This window comes from Fringilla coelebs (genome assembly GCF_963513975.1).
Source record: "Fringilla coelebs genome assembly, chromosome: 8".
NCBI lineage: Eukaryota > Metazoa > Chordata > Aves > Passeriformes > Fringillidae > Fringilla > Fringilla coelebs.
Window position 1 is genome coordinate 20,761,532 of NC_140066.1, and position 25,820 is coordinate 20,787,351.

A 25,820-nucleotide genomic window follows, 5' to 3' on the forward strand; every position below is an offset into this window, starting at 1 on the left:
GTTTCATCTAACAGGAGCATTTTTATTTTCAAACTACAATAAAAGAACTCGTAAGAATAGTTTCTTCCCATAAAGGAAAAGCTTGACCTGCTGAGCTTCTAAATTCTGTTTTTAAGAAACTGCACACTTCCAATTCCCAGTGAATTACGTGGAAGGTCAGAGTATTTAGCAGAAAATAATAACACATTTTGGGCTTTACACACTTAATCCAAAGTATAAACAAGATCCTTTATTACTAATGCTGATTTCTCAGTAGTCTGATATTGAACTCAGCAGAAACAACCAAATCTAAATTGCTAAGGAACTATGGGCATTAGACTGAGGTCCATGTAACTGACCAGTCTAGCAACAGTCTGGTTTAGAAACTTTATTTGATGATGCCTGTGTGTCAGATAATATAAAATAAAGCACTGGGTAGGAACATAACATCTTAGAATATTTGTCTCATTTACCTCTAATGTTTCATCCTGGGAGTTATATCGTGGACAGAGTCTGATGAGGCTTGATGCTCCATCCAAAACTTCACAGAGCTCTTTTAAAAATACTCCACAGAAAGGAACAACTTTGCAGCCTGGAATATTGAGTGCCCGGTTGACCACTTTCCTGTATTCAGATGATGACTCATGCTGTGCCATAGCATCTTTCAGACTTCGCATGATTTCAATATCAGACTGGTCCATAAATTGCCACATTTTTAAAACTTTTCTTGACCTATTGCAAGAAAGGATCACAAAATTTATTAAAAAAATTTCAACAACTTACCTTCAAGTCCAACACCTGCAGCATATATGTAATAGAGAAAATTATAATTGCTCAGAAATGAATGAATGAAATCAAGACCATTAATTATATAAAAATTCTCCCTTTGAATTATCAAAGAACAAAACTAAAAATGAGAAACTAGCAGTCTGATCTACTGGAGCAGTATTTCACATTTTAATAAAAGCCCAGCTGCATAAAACATACCAGTAGGCTTTCTAACATTTTTATTGCATCATTGCCTAAAATTTCTAAGGGCCCATAAAGAAATACGAAAAGATTGAGGAAACAGCATAAAGATAGATTAGAGCGTTTCTTACAAATTCCTTCAGCTATATTATGAACAATCTGTAAAGTAAGCAAAAGTTGGAGAGTTTTAATTAAATTTTTTTTTTTTAAATTCACATTGATTTCTTCCCCAAATTGCTCACATATTATTTACTTTCACAGAAATAAGGAAGTCAGGACCATGTTCAAGCTCTCAGGCACCAGTGCAGAGCTGTAGCTGAAAAGAAATTCTGATTTCCAAGAGAAATAGCTGCAAGAACTATGAGTACCTCTGGGAGTTCTTTTACCTTCTGAGCTGTATGTCTGTGCAATCACATGGCCTTTCTTCCTACCCCTGGCCTCAGACATACCAAAAGATCCAAAGATACACTCACAGTAGACTGCACTTAACCCCACTTTCCATTCCTGTCCTGAAATGCTGCTCATCAGCATCAGCCTTCCTCTCCTTTCTCTCCTGTGTTTTGCAGATGCATTAGAGACAAAATGAAGCCCTTAACTGGCCTTACATTTTCCCTCATAACTTACATGGCTTAGAGATTGTGGATGTATTCTGCTGAAATATACTCCCTATGCCTACGAGTGTCCCAAAAGAGCTTTATATACGAAAACCATAAACAAATAGCTCAATGAGATCCTTACTAAACCACAAAGAACAGCAATGCAAACACTTTAGAGCTTTGTTACACAAACATTATACAACAAGGGTCACAGCCAAGAGATGGAAAACTTGATCTTAACTCTTCCCTGCTCAGAGGCATTTGCTGCCCTCTGAACTGCCAGTGCTAAGGCACTGCCTTCGGCTCCCTGGCCCTACAGGAACCTGTCATTCCAGAGGAGAGCACACAATGAGCTGTCTCTGAGCCCCTACTCTCTCCTCCTTGAGATAATGCAGGTCCTTCTACATAAGACCATGACAGCATGAGATCCCAACATCAGTCTGTGTAAGTAAATCAGAGCGGTTAAAAAACAGATTTGGCTGTTTGGTCTACTGGGGGGTTTTTTTGTCATTTTTGGGTAGTTTCTTTAATACACTTAAGACTGATCCTTTTAAAGCATCACCATGATCATGTTTAACTTATATTCTGGAGACTCCAACCCCAAGTTGCATTAGTTGTAGCTCATTAGTTAAACCACAACCACCTTCCCATCTTCTTTTTGCATTTAAAAAATTTCTGTTAAAAAAAAAGTTTTCTAATGCAACATATTCAACATGCACCAGGAAAATGGATGAAGTCCTCAGAGCATTTTGAGGAAAAAAGGGTTTAGCATGCTTCATTTTTCGAAAAGGGATTACTAGAAAGTCACAGCATGAGATGGTGTGGCTTAGCCATGGATTTCTGTTTAGTTTCATTATTCTCTGGAGACATCTGCTTAACAGAAGCAATGTAATCTATCACTGAAAAGCCATTTAAAAAAAAAGAGTTGTCAGTACCTTAGCCCTGCCAGGAATTCCATTACAGCATTGTAGTTGCCCATATTCCAGCAGCATTTTGCCACGTGTACTAAATATGAGAAGACTTCTCGTTTCTCCTCCATAGAACCTGCAGTCAGGATCAGCCAGGTAACCCAGGAGCTCACCTGGTGAGACCAAACAGACAGGATGGTCAGCCAAAGCAATGTGCCTTGGAGCATTCATGCATCCTTGACAGGTAACATGGGTTTGTTTGGTTTCTTCCATCAGGAGGGTATCAGTCAAAATTCCACTTACAGGCTCATGGACAAATCACATATGCATTGCAAACACAACCTACACAGTGACATTCACATGAAAACAGTTAAATCATTAACTACTCTAGAAAAACTTCTATTAAACAAAAAGCTTCTGCATCTTAATATAAGATATTCTGAATATGCACTGATGCCACAGAAGAAAATTGACAGCTTCAGCTAGTGCTGATTTCTAAAGCTGCTGGAGATATCTGCAGTATAATTTCTTATTAAAATGGCTTATAGATCTCAGCCCCACATAACCCTTGATAACAATATGAACAGTGAAAGTTGATAAATTGGAATTTTTTGATTTTGGTTCATTTCATAAAACTAGATGCATTTAATGCACAATTTTGCTAATTCCTATATACATTCCTATATGAACATTTCAGATAATTTGCATTATCTGTTTGCAAGATCACAAATGAAGTAAATAAAAAGAAATCCCATCTTCCAAAGTGTGCCCATACTACCAACTTCTCTTTGGTAATTAATTAATGCCGGAATCAGAAATCAACTTAGTACATGATTCTGTTTGTATTTAAACAAATAAAAATCAACCCTTCATTTTATCCATGTGCAGATTTTCTTTCCAGTTTATGTTCCCACAACATCCATAAAAAGTAGCTATATTTCACATGGAAAACTAATTTTAACCAACTGTTTCTTTTTACAATATGACTCCCTGGAGGCTTGATTTTTGTCATTGTGTAAACACTTAGGAGGCAATAAACGTGATTTGTTTACTGACACTGTGTTCCATTCTTTGGTCCTGAAGGACTCAAGTGTTTACAGATAATACCAGTGTGAAGAGAGGTCCATAAAAATTAGGAAATGCTGGTTCACCCCTCAGGGGCCATAGACTTTTATTTTAAAAACCAAGCATGTGAAATAAAATGTAAATGCATTAGTACTAACAGGAAAATAACCCTACTGAAAATATATGGGGCTTCTATGTATGCAAGTCTATACAGACTCAGTGTTCTGAGCCACCCGCTCCTGAGGGAGGAAAATCAAAGACTACAAAGAATCTAAGTTACTATTTAACCTGTCTGAGGGCAACATCAATCAAGAACAATAAATGAGAAATGTCCATATGAGAAGTTATACTCCCTATATAGAAAAAAAAAAAGTCTCACTTTTAGGACTGAATTCTTGAAGATTCATTCACTGGGGATATACTCGGGAGTGAGGACAGTGACTGTGGGGATGCTGTAATAGGTTGTGTGCAGCAGGGGCAGCATACTAACCACTGCAGCAGCTCAGAATGAGAATCTGAATTTAGCTAAAATTTTATTTGGTGTGTTCAGTTACTTACTCCTAAAATATAAAAAACTTAACAAAGAAGTGCATACCTGAAGAGCATGAGGGTATGGAAAATACAAACCATCACAGCATTGCATGGCACAGGGGTCAAATGAGGGCAAAACCAGAACAAAAGGTAATAAAACAAATGCATTAAAAAATCAGAAACTGTGAAACAGAACAGTCAGATGTATGGCACAGATTTGTTTTTGTATGCTGGAATAAAATGACATATTATTTTTGGATATTATCCTCATTTTCCAGAAATGGCTCTGTTAGGGAATGCAACTGCTAAACATGCAATCTCACAAAAAAATTAGTATTTGTTTCCTATGCAATACCAAATGTGGGAATGACTTGACTAATACAGTTTTAGAAATTTTAAAGAATCATACATTTTTAAACAGATATGTTTTAATCTAAAGTAGTAAAGATGTAATGATCAGGAGAAAACTATCAAAATTGAGAAAGAATATCTAAAAAGGCAACAAACTTCAGACTCTCCATTAAGAGGAAACCTTTAAACTAGAGCAGCCACTTGCTGAAATTCTACTTAATAGAGATTTTAAGACCGCCATAAACAGCATGATGAACTTTTACAATCTGAAAACACAAACGAAAAACTATAAAGGACAGCACGGGTGAGCCTTTGCAGACTTGAGATACTGTACAGCATGTAAGAGCAAAAGAAGGGTACGAAAGGCACCATGAAATTCATGCTCACTCCTCCTGCAGGACAACAATAGAGAGTAAAAAACATCTTAAAAGTCTTTCACTAAACAAGAAAAAATAAAGTGTAAAAGTCTTTCACTAAGCAAGAAAAAAAAAAGTGTCTGAATCTTTTCATTTTAAAATAGAATAGGCAAAGGCAGATAGATTGGGCAGAATCAGGGGACAGAAGTGAGCATCTAAAGACACAAACCGCTCCTGAGAAATAATGAACATGCCTGCTTTAAAAATGTTGGTCTTTTAATTTTTCCTGGAAATCAGGAACAGATGGTATTCAAAAAATAACAAACTTATCAAATTTTCATTGAAATGGGAGCTCAAAAGTGGGTTTCCTCAGATGCTGGCCATGTACAGCTGAGCCAGATGCACAAAAGAAAAGCAGGGAAGAACTCTATGGGCACTTATTTTTTGGTGGCTGTGGAATCCTCCTGGAAGCTGAATTCAGAATCTTATTTTTTCTACTTTGGCAAGCAATTAGCACAGATGGTATTTTGATGTGGCACAATTTCTCTGTCACTAAACCCAGGGGTTTTTCTAGCAGGGGAAGAGAGCAAAGGGAAGCTCCACCCTGGCAAGCTCTGACTTCTGCACACTCCAGCAAGTGGGTACAGAATAGCACCTCCTCTTGCAGCACTTCCCTCTTGGTTGCCTTGCAGAGTCACGTCCCCAGCTGCAGCACAGCTGAGGAACACCTGACCTGAGGATGAAGCACCATAAGATGCCTTGGTACCAAGCTGCCATGACATCAGAACAAGAGATTCAGGGCTCAGGCAGTGGCTGAGCACACACAGCACATCCCAGCCAAAGAATGCACAGGAGTAGCCTTGCCAAGGAGATCAAAATACATTGCCAGTATTTGTCAGAAAGCGCAGTAAAGCTTTTTGGACTAAGTTTTTGTGTTGGACAGCACTTTAACATCAGATCATGATCTACGTTTCAACACAGTAATCATTATTTCCTTAGTTTATTTTTTTTTTTCCACACTTGACTTACATAGTTCTGTTTATGTTAACTCATTTTAAGCTCCCTTCAGAACAGAAATCATCACAGCAAACCTATAATTAGATTTCCGTTGCACTGCTGATGAGTCTGAAAAGCATGAGAAAATGTATCCTGGCTTTGTTACGATAACCCACATGATTGCAAGATACAAGAAAAGTAATAAATTAACATACAACCCACTTAAACAAGTTGATAATAACATCAGTCTTTTCATTCAGATGGATAAAAATGAGTGCCTTTCAGGATTACTGGACACTAATATTAAGTACTAAACAAGCAAAATTGAACAGATGTTTGCTTAAGATTTAAATATTTTCTGGTGCCCTAATAGAAGCACTAACAACATTGAGCCAGATGAAGTTCAGATACATAGAAATAGCCTCATTTGCAAAGTTTAAGAGATATAGGAATCTCCTTCAAATCTGAATCTGAGCACACAGGACCTGCACCCGATGTCTTGGCAATGCAAGCTATACTGAGCAATAGGTACTACAATTTGTAGTACAAAAAGATCTGTACAGTTTCAGGTTTTCTGAAATTCTCTTTTTATATCATCTCTACTATTTTAACTGCACCAAAATCTGTTGCATTCAATAACTAATTTAACTAATTTTTTAGAAGTTCTTTTGGCTTACCTTACTTCGATCAAAGACTTGGAGTAAATTCAGGTTAGCTATTGCTAAATGCATTTGGGAAAGGCATATTTTTACTCAGTGTTTTTTTTTTTTTTTACTTTTAAACATGGGAAATATATATCAGTCACTAAAAATGTAAATTGACCCTATGTTATATATATCAGTCACTAAAAATGTAAATTGACCCTATGTTTTTGATTACCTAATTATTGGACTACCACTGATTTCAAGACAAATCTATATGCAGGCAAAAATCTACCAATTTTTCAGGGCCACGATATAGCTTATTACTGAGGGTCAGCTGCTTTTACTAATAAAACATGAAGGACATGAAAGAGACACTCCTGATGGAACTTGATCCTCAAGCTATGGTACATGACCTTAAATCTCTGTACAAGTGCAACGCACAGGGCTGTTTATCATTCACTCTATGGGAACGTCGCTCCATGTAGTACACAGGAGGGAACAGCATTTAATGCATGTTGAATTACTAACTGTATCCCTAAATCTGCCATGCATTTTCTTCACTCATTCTCTTATTTCGGTCTTCTAATACTCAAGATTTAGATTATTCATATATTCATATATACACACACACATATATATATATTCACATGTATTTTTATATATAAAAATTCTTTATTATCCTCTATATACCTCCTAGAGAATGTATTATGTGATTTTTTTTTAAAATGGGAATTAACTTATTTTTTATATTTTATGAGAATGCAAATGTAGTGGTGCTTTGAGGGAGAAAATTATTAATAATTTCTAGTTGCAGTGTGCAGTGTTTTATCATCTGTAGCGTTTTACACTCATTTCACCAGCGCTTCAGTTTGTAAAACTTTTACAGCAATTCCCAAGCTACATACTTCAGTGGGTGATGCTACATGGAAGAAATGATGTCTTCTATATTTATATTACATTTTTAGGAACTTCATAATACTTGAGAGATGCAGCTTTCAGAGGTGAAATTACCAAACACAGCTGCCTGCCTGAAGTTTAACAATTACCATTGCTAGCAAGTAAAACAAAATCTGGTTTACCATAAGGTAAGATTACAGTACATACCTTCTGTAACTCCTATCATAAATTAGCCATGGATGTCTTTCTATAACAAACTGTAGCTGATTTAAATACTGCCTGAACTGGAGCAAGAAAGAAAGAAACTTTAATACTCTAAAAAATAAAGTATGCGTATGAAAAGTCTCTGCATAAAAAACACGAAGATTATTTTTAAGGTATCAAAAGGATAAGCATGGCAATCTATAACCCATTTAACCAAGTCATTCTGGTTTTAGTAATTTTGTTTGATGAAAATGAAGAAATTTGAGTAAAATCTGAAGAACATGAATAATAATCAGATATCATAAGGTAATCATGAAATGAGCGAAAAACATTACTTTGTTTAAAAGCAGAATTCTTAGTGTATCAGGATAGTTCAATTTCTCCCTTTAAAAACAATAATTAAAAACCACTAGCAGTATGCAGCATTAGCACTAATAGCTGCCTGAAGTGAGTTCCTCTGCACTGCTAACTGTGCACAAACCTGTCAGTGCATATTGATGAATATCTGTGTATATATTTATACACAGTTCTGTGTATAAAACAGAACTGGAATTTTTTACATGGGTTTCACTGAGGTATAATTTTTAAATTTTTTTGCCTCTTGGCACAATATGCATGATAATTTTCAGATGCATTTTTAATATCCAAATATTCTAAATTGCATCTTTTATTAATAGATGGTTTACTCTACATGCTTGTGTGAAATGATATAACATTACAGAGAACATTTACCATTTTAAATCTGATTAAACACTATTCCAAACATGGACTGGAAAGAGTTTGATATTTGTACAAACACAATCTTTTAAAAAGCATTATGCAAACCCATTTAGGCATTGCAAAAAAATGCTGAACTAAGAGACAGACTGCAATATTTATTTACATTCCATTATTTCAGTAAAATGATATGTCTCTGTTTTGCTAGTGAGGTTTAAATTTGTATTTTGAATGAACAATGAAAAAACCTTACAAAATTTAACCATTAAAAATAAAACTAACATCACTGAGTGTCCTAAGTAACCATATTTTAATTAACTTTATTGATTTTAAGAATTGTTTACTGAGGGATGAACCCACTCCAGTAGCAGGGCTATACTAACACTGTTGAAACTTTTTAACCTTTCTAGCTTATTTTTTGGCAACCATATCTTTCCAAAAAATGACCTTATGCATTTGACTTCTGATTTTGCATTTTCAGTTCAGCAGTGGGACTAACTTCAGTCAGCTGTCTTCCAATCTGGTGCAACTTTTAATCTAAGAACCCACAATTGCTCTGTTCGTGTATGTCAGCATGGAAAATTAAATGTTTCAGTTTGTTTAAAGTTTTATTGGTTTTCTTTTACTTGAAGCTTAAGTCAGAAACATCAAGTTACAAGAGACTCTTTTCATGTTTATATAAAGCAATGATTGAAATTATTTTAAATGTTTGCATACAAATAAATGTTTACAACATGTGCATTGTGCTTGTGTCTCTGTGGTCACTTTGCTGGTAACAGGCAGAAGAGCATCTGGGAGTCAGTCATAAAGGTGCAAGAGCCTGGGAGGGTAAAGAGACAGAAAAAGAAACAGAATCCCAGGAAGACTGTGGCATGACACTGAGGAAGGAGAACATGTCGCTCCATGTAAAGAAGCAGGGTGAACTCTTGTCATACAAGAATCAGAGAAAAGAACTGAATCAAGATGAGAGGCACAGTAGGCAACAAGGAGAGATGTTGCAATAAAGTATGTTATAGTTGTTACGGTCCTAAAACACACTTAGGTACCGTTTTCCTAACTTCCCAGCGGCCAGGGCTCTGCTAACTCTGCAGAATCTCAACAGTTTCTTCCTACAGTTTTACATCCTTGAAAACTAAACTTCTTATAGCCAAACCTCCATCAGAGCAGAAAAATATATTGTTACTACTGCTGATGCACAGTCTTAGAGACTTAGAGCCAATAGTTTTGTAAAGGTAGATGTTACTGTATTTCACTCTAATCCTCCCACACTAGCCACTAATTCAGAATCAGCTTTCAATTACATTTAGTAACAGGAAAGAATATCTGTCTTTAGCTTCGTCTAGAGTCTTGCTTTGCCGGGACTCTAAGATCAATTGGATATTATTAGCAGCAATGAGCTGTGTCTCACCGATGAGTACGTGTTGTGCCCAAAGCTCCACTATTATGCAATTACATTTTTAATCAAACCTTAAAGACTACAGGCTTTATTTATAGCTGGTGATACTGAATGCACGTAGCCCAAAATCTTCAGGATTGACTGTCATTTTACACAAGTTTTATAGAGTGTTCCTCCTTAGTATGCATTGTCAGAAAAAAATACTAAAAAGTATATTGCTTTATGAAAAATACTCTAAAGAATATAATTATTATTTAACAGAAAAATTACATGGAATTGTTTTTCCCCTTCATGTATCAGAAGCCTGCCATCCTAAAAGTAATTTTGGCTCCCACATTATAAATACACCTCAGTATTTCTATAGGGAATGCCAAAAAAATCAGCAAGTGCTCACTGAGTTTTGCCAACAAAATCATGACTCTTTGTACAAGAATTTTCTTTCCATTTATAAACAAAGACAATTTGAGAGCTCACGCTCATGATTGGCTATGGCACTGACATACTCCACCGTATGATAAAGCATATAGCAAACCAGAGATTTATTACAAGCAGTAAATATTTTACAATAACTCCATTTAAACACATAACATCTATGTTTTAAAAAACTTACTCCAGATTATACTTCAAATAATCTATTGCACTAAATACCAAAGAATCTGTGCACTGAATATTTGGGAATTAATTCAAATTATATAAAAAACTATCCTGTACAATTATCAAACAAGGAATGCCAGACAACAAAAACTGTGAAGTCACAAACCTCCAAGATTAAAAGATAATGCTGACTATCTTATCAAAAGGCAACTTTAATGCTAAAATTGTCATTGATGTAGAACAGACTCAGTCATTTCTGTCAAGACTTCTTCAGGACCTACTTGCTTTTCAATCCTGTGACCCTTCAATGTCAGAACACAATTGTGGTCAGTCTAATTTGTACAGCTGATGGCCACATGTGCTCAAGAAACTGCCCTGGCACTGTGCTTCACCAGGCTAAAGCACAGCTTGGCCAGTGCACCTCGTCTCCCCTGGCCTCAGCCCCCTGAGAAACCCCCCAGGAGGGAGAGCCACAGCAGGGTCAGCACCTACAGTTCTCTCCAGCCACACCAGCCAGCCACAGCATCTTCTGGACTACTGCTACTGCAGCTAACTAAAACCATTTTTAGGCTCTGTTTAAAGACTGAATATTGTAGTCGCAACTTTTATGTATATTCCCATAATGGCATGAGGTGAGAGAAGCCAACATATTTACCCTATTTTAGTTGCTAAATCTCAGTAACACACAAGAAGGAACACTTTGAAACATGCTAAATATTCGCTCCCTGATTCTTCTTTGCCCAGCACACAGGAAGTGCACTGGGGGTTAATACACATCCTTCTACATTTTTATGTATAATTTTATGTTGGCTTTTTTTACTACTCACATAGCAGTAAAAAATTTTTCATCTCACCCACCATAAGAATGCAGTGGGATAGCAAACTAAAAAAGCATTATGCCAGCTTTATCTTAATTTTATTTCACTTCTACATTTCTAGAAACTGCTAGCTGCTAACATTGCACATAGTTCACCCCCCCTACCCCCCCAAAAAGACTAAACTGTTCTATGTTTCTGCAACTAAAACATGAGTTTTTATTTAGGTGGTTTGATTTTTGATTTGGTGGGGGTTTTGGGTGGATTTTTTTTAAACTCATCAGAAGACCACCCTCCTGAAAACAAAATAAAATCTTACTAAAGAACTCAACATTTGGCTTGTGAAAATGTCATGCCAAGTGACACTTCTTTGTATAACAATGCTTAAGACACACACAGTGTTTAAATAAATAGTGCAGACTAGTGTAGTTGCATTACAGAAAATACAGAAAATTCTAGTTTATAGTACTTCTGTGCTGACTCCTAAGATTATGCTTAGTCTACAAGAATCCAAAACAAATAAATAGAACTCCAGCACCTAAACAAAATAATAAACTGACTAAAACTGTACCCCATACTGTCAGTATAAATACGAAGCAATAGAAGACTATAATTTTTTTCTTCATGTTTACTTTACAATGTGCAAGAAAAAGGTAGCCACTGTTTCTCAACCTCACTGAGCAAATTGATCACATAGCTCCCATTAAATTCAGCGCAAGTTATTTAGCTAAATAACTGGTCATCTTAAGTTATATTTTAAAAATTTGTTGTTACACCTAAATTCAGCTCGGGGAGATAAAGGAAATAACAAACCCACACATCAGGTAATAACCCTTACAAAAAGCAACTGAAAAGTTTTGTTTTACCTCATTAAACCTTGTCACAAGATCTTCTACAGCATTACGTTCTCCATTGGGAGAAGAAAGAATAGTAGCAGATATGGATGCCTTAATAGAGGGCAGCTTGCTCTGACACTCAGCACTGCCCAAATCCCTGGTCAGAAAGCAGAGGTAGTCGATGGGTAAGACTTTGCGGTAGAGCTCCTGCTCCTGCTCGGTCAGAATGCTGGCAACCTCCTCTGGGAACTGGATGAGGTGCTGCAGCTCGATCAGCTCCTTGCTGATACCGGCCACGCTGGAGGGAAAGACGCTGGAGCCAGCCATGGATGTACACGCTTGGCGTTCTGAAACAAAACAAATCAAAAATTCATTAGGCTTTGCCTTTAACTCTTGGACCGTGCTGTGCAAAAGCGAGACAACTTGGTATTTTGGTTTTGTTAAACTGTTCATTCATTTACTCAGCAATACACTATATTCTAAGTATTTTCTTTCTATTTAAACAACCTAAAATGTTATTTCAAATAGGTTTTTTTTTGTTGTTTTTTTTTTTTAATCTGGTATTGGCTAGATAGAGGGCAACTAGAGTTAGGAGACTGTAAAGCCACCCACCAAAACACACTTCGGAAACATCCAAACACCTTCTTCCAGCACCCGCAGCCTTGTCACAGCCTCAAATAAAGGGCTCATCCAGCAGAGTGTGCCTCTGCTTTGCCCCCATGTAACAGCCATAGTGCAAAGCAGTTTGAGGCCTTGACTGGGGCACTGAGACCCGATTCCCACAAGAAATAATGTATAATGATAATTGAAAACCCATGTGGGTCAGCATTTTTCTTCATAATCCACTTGCTATAAGATAAATTGTATCTGAGCTTGCAGCATCGTGACACCAAATGTCCAAGGCTACAAAATATTTTTCATTCCTCACAGAAAATGCATATATTTGGGAGCATGCATGTTTTATCTGTTAATACAAAACATTCATGGTAGTTTTATAATATCCCAGCAGTGATATCTCTTGAAAAATAAAACTTTTCCTAAGAAGGAAGAAGGCAAGCTTTATAAGACCATGTGGGAAGCATGAAGTATCAACACAATGATTCCAAAATAGTGAGTGAGTCTTCTTACTAGATAAGTTTAGAATGAGTTCTCTGAAAAATTTTTCAATAATTACTTAGATGAAAAAACATTCATAGCCATATATTACATACTCTTCATCATTCTCAGAAAAAGGAGTTTCTTTTTTTGCATTGCTTCATGAAATATCTTCAGAGATTTTTTCTACACATAATGGAATTACACCCTAGATCTATCTCTTACCCAGTATTTTTAATATATCTATAAGCTCTCAAGTGATAAAGGGCGCAATTTTTTTCTCTAAGAAAGAAAAAAACAAGTTCATAATGACTGATTAAAATTCAGTCCCTTATAATAAACATAAAATATGCTATTTGAGTTTTCCACTCTAAGTAATTTCGTGCAAACTATTATTAATCAGAGGGAAGTTAAGAAGACAGAAAATTGGCTTTTCTTAATATAGTCTACTGGAAGTCAAATGATAAATTGCAGTAGCCCTAAATAAAGTCCTTGGGCTAACAGAACCTATTGAGAAATGTTTAAATACAGAAGAAACTTCTGAAAGAACAAAGACAAATTGTTTCTGTCTACACTAGCAAACAAAAAAAGTAATGGGCAGTATCTTGGTTATATAGCAGGGAGCATATGTAATTTAGGTGATAATGAAGAAGTGCTGTAGATATTGAGAAATCTCTGTCATTGAAACACCTGCAGTAAAGACTGAGGGGGAAAAGCCAGTTAAGAACACCACTGATATGCAGTGCTGGTTTGGGCAACAGGTGGAGTGCAGTGAGCTTCTGGGCTCCCTTTCAGTCATCTTTGCTTCAATTCTACATGAGACTTCAGTTGTTTCCTGCCTCAACGAGCACAGAGCTATTCTGAGAGGTTTTGTAATAAAAAGCACTAAAAACTCACATGCACTATTCTTGACTTTGTAGGAGAACACAAGCTTATGCCTAAATAAAAACAATGCAAAATACAACACTCATTTTATATTAGAAGTATTATGTATTTACACATGCTTTACATATATGGGCTGAACTGTCACTGTGTACAACCAGCATTATGTCAGGAAGAAGAAGATATGGAAGCTGTGACACAAACACCCACCAAGACCTATCTGTTCCCTAGAAATCACAATGCCTCACTGACTCCATGTGCATGAAAGCCCTTCCCACACAAGGCGGAGAAAGTACAGCCCGCACCAGTCTCCCCTGGATCTCGCCATTGAAATGGAGGGCATCTGGTTGTGTCTATATTGTACACATTTATTTTAGGACACAAATGGACTTCTGAAGTGAATCTCCCAAGCATCCTCACTTACTGTACTTTAGTTTAGTCTTAGTGCAAAAAAAAGTATTCTTTTCAGACAAAACTGCACCAGAAGATGCACTCCAAGAAGGCAACTAACACATCCCAATTGGTAAAACGCTGCAGTTGTCAGAAACATCCAGTCTCTGGAACAAGCACGGAGGTCAGGAAAGGACAGTTGGGCCAGACAGCTCAGATGATGGCCTGGCTGCAGGTCATCATGTACCACAGGAGACAGACAGCAAGTACTATGGACAGTGCAACGCCTCAGTGCTTTGCAAATCCAATATTATTTGGTAAGTACAGTTGTAAACTCCTTATAGCTGTCAATATGGCAGGAAAGGAAGATATAACTCTACAAGGAGTGCCTAGTGACTGGTGAAAGAGAGATAACATAAGAGCAAAGATGAGCTCTTCTGCAACACACTGCTCGCTGACGAGGTTTAAAGGTGCATTCTTAACAGTTCACCTTCTCCATCATTCTACCAACTACAGCATGCACAAAGACCTCAAAACCTGGCAAAAGTTGACACTGAATTTGCAATAGGGTAGAGCACTGATCACGATCCTCTGCACATTACCTTGCCTAAGTATAATCACCCTTCAGGCTCCACTCAGCACAACCTCTCACATCTAAGAACAGGGCTCAAGACCACAAAGTGCCCACAGCTAAGGCTGGCTCTAAAGCATATCTCTACACTGCCAGAAACCCCCAGGAATAAATATGTATCTCATTAGAACTGGATTTCACTAGACTGACTGCCCATTGATCAAATCCAGCAGAAAGCTAGTGCAGGGACTTTGAATGCCTTTAACAAAACTACATTTAATGGAACTATCATCTTTCATAATGAAATCTTCACAACCCAGCTTTGCTCTAACAAAAAAATGAAGCTGCCAAAAAGAAAATCTTTTCATAGAAGCTAAGCCAAGATGACTCAAGAACAGCCACTAATATTGCTGGATTTGAAAGAAGATTGAAAATAAATAAAACACTTCCTGAATCAAAACACTGAATTTCAAACTAGCATTTCTCAATTCTTCATTAAACTGGAAGAACTTTATGTAAATTCTCTCTGTAATGTGAGAGCACATGGAACAGGCTGCTGCACCAAAAATGCAGCTGATATCCAAGGAGAGGAACACAGGCTAAACAGAAATCTGAAGGCATACAGCTCATGGCTAAAGTATGGCTATAAATACTGAAGAAGTAGAAATAACTTATTTAAGTAAGTAGAATAACTTACTTTTTCTACACCTATAAATATTTAATTCTTCCATAATTCAGATCTTTGCAAGTCTTGGTAGTTGGCATAATTTACCTCTCCAGATTCAGATATCTTATCTTTCCTCATTCCAGTCTTCTGTGTTTTATCACAGAAAATCCAGGATCCTTTTTCTCAACTTCACTACCTTCCATGATTTGCATGCTGCATGAAAGTCTATTTTCTGTCTCTTTGCCTGTATTAAGCTAGGTTTTTTTTCCTGGACTATTTTTTAATCTTTTTGTATGTGTATGCTTCAGACTTCTACCATTTTTCACTCCAGGAATGGATCTGCTTTGGCTATAAAACTCCTTATCCAGTCTCATATGCAAATCCTCCAGCTTTGTGTTGTCAGTTTGTGTTCTCCAGGAAACAGATAGTATCTTTCTGCACTTCAAAGAATGGCCAGGTCCTTAGAGTAACTTGCAGAATGGAACTGCTTTCAGACCCAAATCACAATAGTTTTTTCACAGTTAAGGCAAGATACAATCCTCACTAAAATTAGCTGCTGCTGCTGCAGTAAAAAAAATGTTACTGGTTTTTGTGCTCTATCACAATTAAGTTAATGCTAAAAATACTACAAGAAAATGAGGACCCAGACTACTCATTTGTGAGTTGCCTAAAGCTGAAATGGATAGCTTTGCTCATCCTGCTGATAAACAGCTGAAGCAGATAATCTTTAACACTGCAAGTATTGCTTTTATTAATCAAAACAAGATAACCTCTGCTTAGCTTTAACAAAGACCTCCTGGACTGACTTAATCATTGCTGATGCTCGTGGGAACAAAGAGGTCTCTTCTCTAACAAAAGAATAATCTTTTTAAGAATGGGAGAAAAATAGAGAGTGACAGAGAAAAGTCACTGCATTTTTTAAATGAATGCCATATAAAAAGAGTAAGCCTGCCTAGAATATGAAAATCTACTTTCAACAAAGTCTGATGAACAGAAAGATGCAATAACTGGACTTCTGTCTTACTAGGTCCTTTTCTTTCTACATTTACTTTGATTAAAAAAGAAAAGTATTCTATCTCTACATTCAAAAAACAGTTTTAAAGCAGTAAAGTGAAAAGTACAGTCCCTAACAAAATGCTCACTCTCTAGAAGGCTACTGGCAAAGATCTTGTGATTATGACAAACTGCGCTCAAGAGCAAAAGACAGATTTTAACAGCTGTAAGAATAAAAGCAATTACTCAACCTATTATAATATCTTTTAACTTGGACAGTTTTTTGATAATAGACTTTGCTTCTATGATGTTATATTAATCTAACTGAAAGTATAGAAAAATCTTAAGAGGATTCTTTTTCTCTGCTGATATTAAAATGCGTGCAATAAATAGATTCTAATAAAAGCCTTTTTAGTAACCTATGTTCCAGATATCCTCCAAACTGTTCATATGCTTTAGGAGAATATGTGGATTATGTGTACAGTGAGAAAATAAAAACTGACCACAGTAAAAAAATTAAGAAATAGCCACAGATGAACAGCTGTCAATATAGAAAATGTAGAACTGCTCTGTTCAAAAAAGACAAAAAATACAATAAAAGCTCCCTGAGCAGAAGACACCTATACAATATACAGCAGTTTATTGAACACCAGCTTCCAGTACAGGTCAGTACAACTGTGATTACATTGTTTTGTTGTCCCTTGGATGCAACATATCTCAATACCGTAGTAACCAAACCAAAAAGCTTTTGTTAATTTCCTGTTTCTCTTCTATCTAATTAAAAATATCTCTCTCTCCTTTAATGAACATGAATTCACCATTATCAATTTTGACTGCAAACAACTCATTCCAGTATTAAAGAGCTTGATATTTAACTTAGTGGGAAGCCTGACACAGAACAGGATCAAGTTCAAGTTCAATTTCACCATAGAAACCACTGAAATCAACAGATCCGTTTTGTCTTCAAATTTACTTGTGAGTCAAGTAATCAAATGAGAAGACACTCAGGTTCTCTGTCCGTATACTTAAATCTAGCAATATGGGCTACATCTCAAAACTGCCTATCAGCACACATTGGAAATTATTATTAGCAGTGAGGTCTGATCTACAGGGTATTTGCACTAAATAAAACTGGAGTTCATTAGAACCTAAGCATCAGCAAGCAGAAGACATAGAGATAACCTGAAGAAAAGAAGATAAGCTAGAGTCTGTAGAAACTCATTTTTACTTAATTCGACCAAGTAAGATTACTGACACACTCTGAGGACACAGGATCCTTTTCAAGTTTGGAATAGAAACAGCAAACTTCACAGCTAGTTCAAGAATGCCTGCTTTGAGTTTAATTCAGTCATAGTAATAGCAAGACATAGGAGAAGGTGATCTCTTGGGGAGAAGCAGCAAGTTACCACATTGGGCCACGTGAAAAAAGCAATAGGTTCTATAGCACAAACTAAAACGGAAAAAGGTAGAAATCACATGTAGAAAATCATTTTGCTGGAAATAGAATACCCTGAAACTATAACACAGATATTTCTACTGAGGCTGAGATTTTACTGCTGAACAGATTTATGAAACTTCTGGAGAGGATTTTTTAAAAAGGCAACTAGCATGTTGAAGAATAACTGAATTAAATTAATTATACACCACAAAATCCTGACTCACAAACTGACTGAATAGTGGAATTCAGCAAAAAGAAAGCTATGGAGTGATTGTAACAACGGTCACTCCTAAAATCACTTCTTGCTTTAGGAACTGGCAAAGAGTTCCATTTTGAAAACCAGACTCTGAACACACTTTTTAAATTTTGCAATTATAGCTTCAATCACGTGAAATCCCGGGGAAAAAACTATGAAAGTACTGTATTGTTAAGAGATACAACCTGCCTATATAATTTCTGACTTGAAACAAATTTAAGTTGTCTAAAAAAGTGACATAATTATTACGACAGTTGAGATGTACATGCATGGGAAAGAACTTTTTTTTCTTTAACTACAAAAGTTGGGTAAACATTTTCACAGGGTAAAACCAATGCACAATAAAACATTCATTCAGATTGTAAAGTTGATTTCAAGATGATCAGCATTAAGTATTTATTAATATAATAACTTTGAGTAAACAACTACAGAGCAGTCCTTACATTTTTCAGAAGTTCCTACCCATAGGTATGAGCTTGAAAACCTATTTAAACTCTGCTTATGGCTGGATTAGAAGATCCTGGTTCTAAACTAGATTTACTGATATTAGCTTAGTTGGCTGGAGCACGTGCTAATAACACCAAAGCCATGTGTTCTATCCTTGTATGGGCCATTCACTTAAGAAGTGGACTCAATGATCCTTCTGGGTCCCTTCCAACTCAAAATATCCTGTGTGAAATCTCTGTGAAATACGAGCACTGACATCATACATGAAAGGAATTCAAAGCATCACCATGATTTCACCACACCTGAACTGCCATGCTTGCCCCCCACCATCCCTAGTGTACAGCTACACTGCTGTGTGTAATTACAGCCACACTGCTGCTCAGATTTCTGGAAGTGTATCCAAGGGCTTTTACCACTCTACTAGCCTGAGTCATTCATGGAAATATTTTGCAGTGTACAGGAGAACTTGGCTGCTTGTCTCTGAATTACCATATATTGTCAACACATTTAACCAACTATTTCCTCTCTGTATGCAGGTTGGCTGGTACTGACTGATAAAACAATCACAGACTTGTCCATAATAAATAGATCCACTGGGTTTCCTCCTGGCTGTAAACTCCCAAGAAAAACGATGCAACAAGCAGCAGTGTAACATTAATTTTGACTTGGAAAAATCAGAAGATCTCAGGACAAAATTTATCCAATTTGATGCTGATTTTCCAATTCCTTTCCATTTTCAGGTCAGCTAGCAGAGCTGAGACTGCATCCTCACCCGGAAAAGCACAACTAGCAATGGATGCAGAATATCTGCATAAGAATCAATGTTGTTTTTGTGTGTTAACCCCAGTCAATAAACATTTCTTCTGCATCTGAAAAAATAGGCTTTGAAGGCAGTGCCTGTTACAAATGACCTGAGGCTAACAGGGTTGCAACTGGATACTTCAACTACAAAGGGCACCCTGTGTTACACAGGGTTTGCTGAACATAGACATAGGTATTATGGAGAGATGAATCAGCGGTGCTGCCAGAAGTCTGAAGAGATCTGCCATGTACATGTTAAGTCAGAAAGCAGCTTTATTGCTTCCATCTACATGTATGGCAATGGGCCACCTGAGACCTGCTATTTTAGGGGACCTTCACCTACTGCTGTAACTCATGAAACTATATCCTGATTTCAGAACACCTGCCAGAAGAAGGTTTAATTATAATTTGGTAAATAGACTGTGAATGTCTGGTTGACTGGTTGAAAATTAGCTCTCAAAAGATGTTTGATACCAACACGCCATCTGTCTTGCTGTGGCATGCTGCAGCACGCACTGTGCAAGACCAGACACAAGATTTCATTGCTTCAGAAGCAACTATCAACAGGAAGGCTGGATGAAGGAATTCTGGGCTATAATGACTGATCTTCTAAATATACACCTTATACTACAGCATAACAGATATGTGAAAAGGCTGGAAAGAGGTTATTATGACACCACCACACTTGCTGCTCAAGTGGTTTTGGGCTTTTCATTTTTTTCCCACAATGAAATCCCATCTAATGAATCCCCTCCTCTGCAAAACTCCTGAATTATTTCAGAAATGTTCCACTTTCACATACATTTCATAAATCTTTCTCCTAAAGGCTGTCACAGTGGTAGACTAACAGGATTTTGACTTGAGCAACACACACCAGCAGGAGGGTTCTCTGTGCAGCATCTGTATTCAAGACCTTTTAAGATCCAGATATAAATACAGCATAGCATATGGAATGTTAAGTTCAAATGCTAAACAAATGTACATGTAAATTACCAGATAAATTCCAGCCCATAAGAACAAAATGGTCAAAAGAGAGGATTTATGAGTTTACTTCGGAAGAAAAGAGTATTGTAGAAAAAGAACATATAATTCTCTCTGCAAAATGAACTCGTTATTCCTTGAGTTAAAGCAGAACTCAAGGTTTAACCTCACCTCCCAAAACTGATACAAAGCATGTCTAAAATCAAAGCAGGAGCTGCTGTTCAAAATTAAATTAAAAGGCATACAACTTTCAGTTAATGCTGCAATGGAGAAATATTCAGTGACTAGACAGAGTGCAAGAATCTCAAGTCAGGTTCCAATATTTGAGTATTTCAATCAAGACAGTAAAAATTAATCTTACTTCTATTTTTTTCCATTTATGTAATGCAGAAGGCTTTTTAATTTTAATGAACTCTGAAAGAACTCTGTTATAAATCAGTGAGTATGTGAGAAAATGCAAATAAAAATGTAGTTTGAGAATATATATACACACATACGTATGGAAAAGATAGATGTTAAAAATAAGATGTATATAAAGTTAGGTACCCATTAAAGCAAAGGCTTATGATACTATTTTCTGTATTTTCTTTTTTGTTTTTGTTTTAGGAACTTTTTAATTTTAAAAGACTATACAAACTGTAGCTGCAGCAAAATACAGCATTCATATATAAATAAATAAATAACTGTAAAACTGCAAAAGACATTTTCAATGCTTCATCCTTAAGGCATTTCCTTCTAGTCTGAGTGCACTGAACTTTGACATCAACAATTCCTGCATTTAATTGATGATCTGTTGAAGTTTGCACCTTGCTGCACAATTTCATAAATTACTATAAGCACAAATTAAAACTCATTTTTTGCCTTAAGATCCTCAGAAATACATTTTGTAAAAAGCATCATCTTCCTTACTTTGCTCTTATCCTGAAAACCAGATTATATGCAACAGTGACCCTTCAAGGATAGGTGAGAAAGAGGAATGGTCTGCTCTCATCTGGTCCAGTTTTCCAAATACTGCACAGAAATGCCCAAGTTCAAATAACTATCGAAATGAAAACTGTTTCAATTTGGAAAACAATCATTAAATATAGTCTTTCAAGGTAAAAATAATAAGAATGTTTCCTATGGCTTCAGTGTCATACCAAGTGAAGCAAACACTACAACTGCCATTGGTGTTAGGGATACAAGATGAACACTTGATGCCAATCTGAGAACTTAATTTTAATCACAGCAAAGAATAACAGGAGAATTAAGTAAGGTCTGATAAGTGTACAACACTTACAACTAATTTTTCCTGCCTTTTGAATCTTCAAAGGAAAGACAAGCCAGTGTATGAGACAAGCTACCAGATTTTCCACATAGACCAAAGGGCAGGCAAATCTGCTGCATAAGGTGTTTTGGTTATTATTCTTACTGATTATGGGAACAAAATTAATCCAAGCCACATCCAGTAAAAACAACACTTGATTAGATGTTCCCGATTTAAGCCCTGAAGCTTAGCAGGGAAAGAATTTCAAAAGAATGGAATACACTTGAAAAATGCTCAATCAGTTCAGAGTTTTCATCATTCTGGCCTGTTTTCAGTATTTCCCTAAACAGAATCTGTTCCAAACAGTAGTTTATTTGAGACCTGTCCTCTATGTAACGATGAAAATGGATAATAAAACCACTAGCAGCAGATACTTTTGATTGTGCACCTGTGTATAAAATGTCTTTGTATGATCTGCTAAGGGAACCTTTAAACTTATTTACATTCCCTGATAATGAGAACATTTTGTGAATAGGACATTTATTGTAGCAGCTATAATTTAATTTGATATCCAAGATTTTTAGATTTCTAACAAAAACAAAATCCAGGAAATATACCTGTATTTAAACAAAAACATACACGTAGAAATGCTTAAGACACATCAGAGAAAACTGCACAATTTATTAAGGCATTAGTCAAAAACTTGTAATGGAACACCACAAAACTATTGTGATAATAGTTTTGTGTCAGCAGGGTACAGCAGGAAGAACCTAATAAGAATCAATCACTTATCACACACCTTAATACACCTTTCAAAATGCTGTTAAAGACAGTACCATAATTTATAAAGATACTTAAAAAAGAGGTAATAAGAACAGTGAGTTCTGCTAAAAAGAAAAACTAATTCTACCTCCTAGTTCAAAAATTAACAATGTAGAGGAAAAATATGAAAAGATTCTTTTGCACAAGAATAAATGAGGGAACCAAGGACACTAATTGAAAAAAATGTCAAAAAGGGAGAAAAATTATGAACTGGAAATAAATTGATGGATAACATAAAAAGGTGAAGGGCAAAGCTAATACTCATAATTCACAACCATTCAGCACTCACACCTCATTATTAAAGAAATGTCTTAAAAGTATTTTAAGACATACCAAAAAAGGATTCACTGAAACTGGTCAAAAAGAGAAGCAGATGTTTAAGATGTGAAAATGAATATGTCATTAACTGATGATGACCCAATCAGTAACCTGCAGCCACTGGGAATGCTGTGCAGCAAATCCACGGCTCTTCTCGCATGTCCTGCAGAGCACTGTCATGGGGGCCAGGTACTTCCACTCTACCCCAACACAGCCACAGCTGTGCTACTCCTCCTTAGGTGTCTGCCTACACAATATCATTTGGTCTGTGTCCTGTTTACACTGCACAGAAACACAGAGGTAAAATCACAGCTGATGTCCTTGCTGTAATCCTCATGCGTAATCCTGGACAAAAACAATCTCCTAAATTTGAGTTTAAAAGAATTAAGGCTAGCTACTGCAGTTGGACTCGATGATCTGTAGGTCCCTTCCAATCGAACTATTTTGGACTACTGTACTGTACATATTATTTATATTTTTTCCTTGTGGTTGGAATTAAAAATGGACTATCTTCAAAGCTACTATTAATAGCCATTTCTGAGAAATACAGTGTTATGGGCTAAGTATCCTGGGTCGAGTGCTCTCAGGACAAAAGGTATGTTACTTAACAGATAATTTAAAGGAAGGAAAAACAATATACAAACAACATGCAAAGGCAAAACACAGATGGCTTTGCTATTACATGTTCATTGTTTATTTTAGCATGGATTGGTTTATCTTCTTTTTCTCTTCCCCCAGACACAGTCTTTTCTCAAAATCATTGGTGAGTATGTATTGTAAATGTACAATATGTCAGATTAGCATTTTTCCTGTAGGGTTAAAATACAACTGAGGAAGCCAGCTGGAAAAAAAGGAAAGTCTGTAACTACAGAGGAATAAAGTAAAATTGTTGCCATACTGTTGTTTGTTTTTTGGTTTTTTTTCAGAAGGGAAGTAATTCAGCTCTTTTCTTCTATGAACTACTTCCTCTTGTAATTCAGGAAGAGTAAAACAAATCTCTCTACCTAGAATAGCAACAATCCTCTTAGTCACACATTTTTTCCTCATTTGCAATTTGAACGCAAGTTTCCAGTGTAGTACAATACCTGTTTGGCAAAGTCCAGTTACCATTGCTAAATTTACTGCATGAAGAAAAGGATTCTGTAATGAGTCTACAGAATTAAAGAAGCTACTCCTTACTCTAGAATGCAATTTCAAAATTTTAAAAGGTAATTCTGAAAGATATCTTTCAATGCAAACACCTAATGAGGCCAATTACCAGAAAATTTTCAAAAGGATTGTAACAGCCTGCATCCTTAACAAGCTGATTTTTCTCATGAGGAAGCTGATGTGAAGATAAGGAAAATTCATACACTATTTTATAAGGGATTAACATGAATTTACAACTTCCCATCATAGTAAGTCATGTTCATGACATTATGTAAGTATTATATCATGCCAGTTTTTCTTTTAAGAAAGTATTGCTACTAGCCAGCTATTCTTAGCAAGGTTTCTGGAATCACAAAGGCTGTGCCAGAAGCACAACTCAAAGGATGCTGAGAGGCATTTGAAAGGGGAAAAGAGAAATACACAGCAAAACTCAGGTCAATATAATCTAAGTCCTTTCACAAACATACAGAACACATCAAATGCACGGTCACGTACTTTCAGTGGCTATACCAAGGACTGAAGGACTAATGGCATCATGGGCTACCTCACCACTTCAGAGAGAGCCATGAGCGCTATGCAGAACAGACATGGCCAGGCCAGCTACCAGTGGAAATGCTGATATGCTTAATAAAACTCTGAAGTCCAAGAAAAGTTCTGTAGTACTGAGATAGCAAAAACATTATGCAACTTAATGAAAAAAAACTCATCACAATAACAAGAATTGCCAAAAAGTCAAAGCTTCGAAGATTTTGATTCTTTCTTTCATATTTTTTTAAATTACAGAGTGAAGAAGCCCATGTGATTTAGCCTTAGAACTGAAATCTGCTCTACGACATAGGAGTTTAAACCAGAGGGGGATTAGTGGAATACAGCAAACGGCAGAGAAAAGGGCAGGGACATGTTCTGCAAGCCAGAAGAAGTAAAACAATAGACTACACAAAGTATTAAATCAACCTTAACTTTATAATAGAGATCTAAACAATCTCAACATCTATGACCTGCCTCAATATTATTTACTTCTTCCTACCTCAAATATAAATGCTCTAAGTACTTATTTATCCTTGCAAGCTTTTCTACAACTTCACTAGTAAATTGATATAATTCTGCTTAGACTAAACCCTGCTATAAGCAACTATATAAGCAACAATTTTCTATAATTGTCTTTGTTTAGTTTATGTCATTTAGGCATGAGGTAAATTAGAAAAGGTACATTTAAAGAAGATTGTGTTCAAGCAAACAGAGTATGTAGCTCTATTTATTATACTGCTGAAACTAGCTATCTTGTAAAAAAAATGGAAGTATTTATTACATTTGGCTTTCACAGGATTAATACACTTGCTACATAAAAGCTGTTCTAAACAGTCACAAGACTCCTTAATGAATTGTGTCTTTGTCATTAAGCTTTAACAGATTATACTAGAAAGGGTGTTTGCAGTCCTTTCTTTGCAGGAAACTTTCAAAGCCAGTGATTGTACCATCTGAAAACAAACTCAAAACTAGCACCTTCCTCAGATTTTAAGAAATCTCCCTCAAACTGAAGACTTCAAATGCAATTAGTTCCTTCTATAAAAGTACATAGCAAAAATTAACACTCCCTCCTTCCTTGTGGTGCTACTGCTACCTATATTGTAGTTAAGGTTTCAAACAGAGTTAGGGCCAACGGTGCCAACGATATTGTTTATACAGCAAGAAAATAAAACAACTGGAAAAATAAAACACATTTGTCCTTAAGACCAGCACAGGACCTTCCAACCCAAATTATTCCAGGACTGTTACATGGCAGTTAACCATTTTACCTTACAAACCTGACTTTTAACAGAAAAGGAAGTACTCAGGTTAGTGTACACATTATAGATCTATTGGAAATAGGAAGTATTCTAGACATAAGAACTGCAAATCCTGTGCATGAA

General features: G+C 36.2%; 1 protein-coding gene across 1 annotated transcript in view; it reads right to left on the bottom strand.

Moving 5' to 3' along the window:
• PLCE1 (phospholipase C epsilon 1) overlaps positions 1–25,820 on the bottom strand; it is a gene marked incomplete at its 5' end in the record, with an annotated part of 114,265 nt that overhangs the window by 39,126 nt on the left and 49,319 nt on the right. Inside the window, 3 exons of the mRNA XM_084210057.1 lie at positions 453–711; positions 2,480–2,625; positions 11,885–12,201. Of these exons, the coding sequence (XP_084066183.1) occupies positions 453–711; positions 2,480–2,625; positions 11,885–12,201 (722 nt within the window). The remainder of the gene's footprint in view (positions 1–452; positions 712–2,479; positions 2,626–11,884; positions 12,202–25,820) is intronic.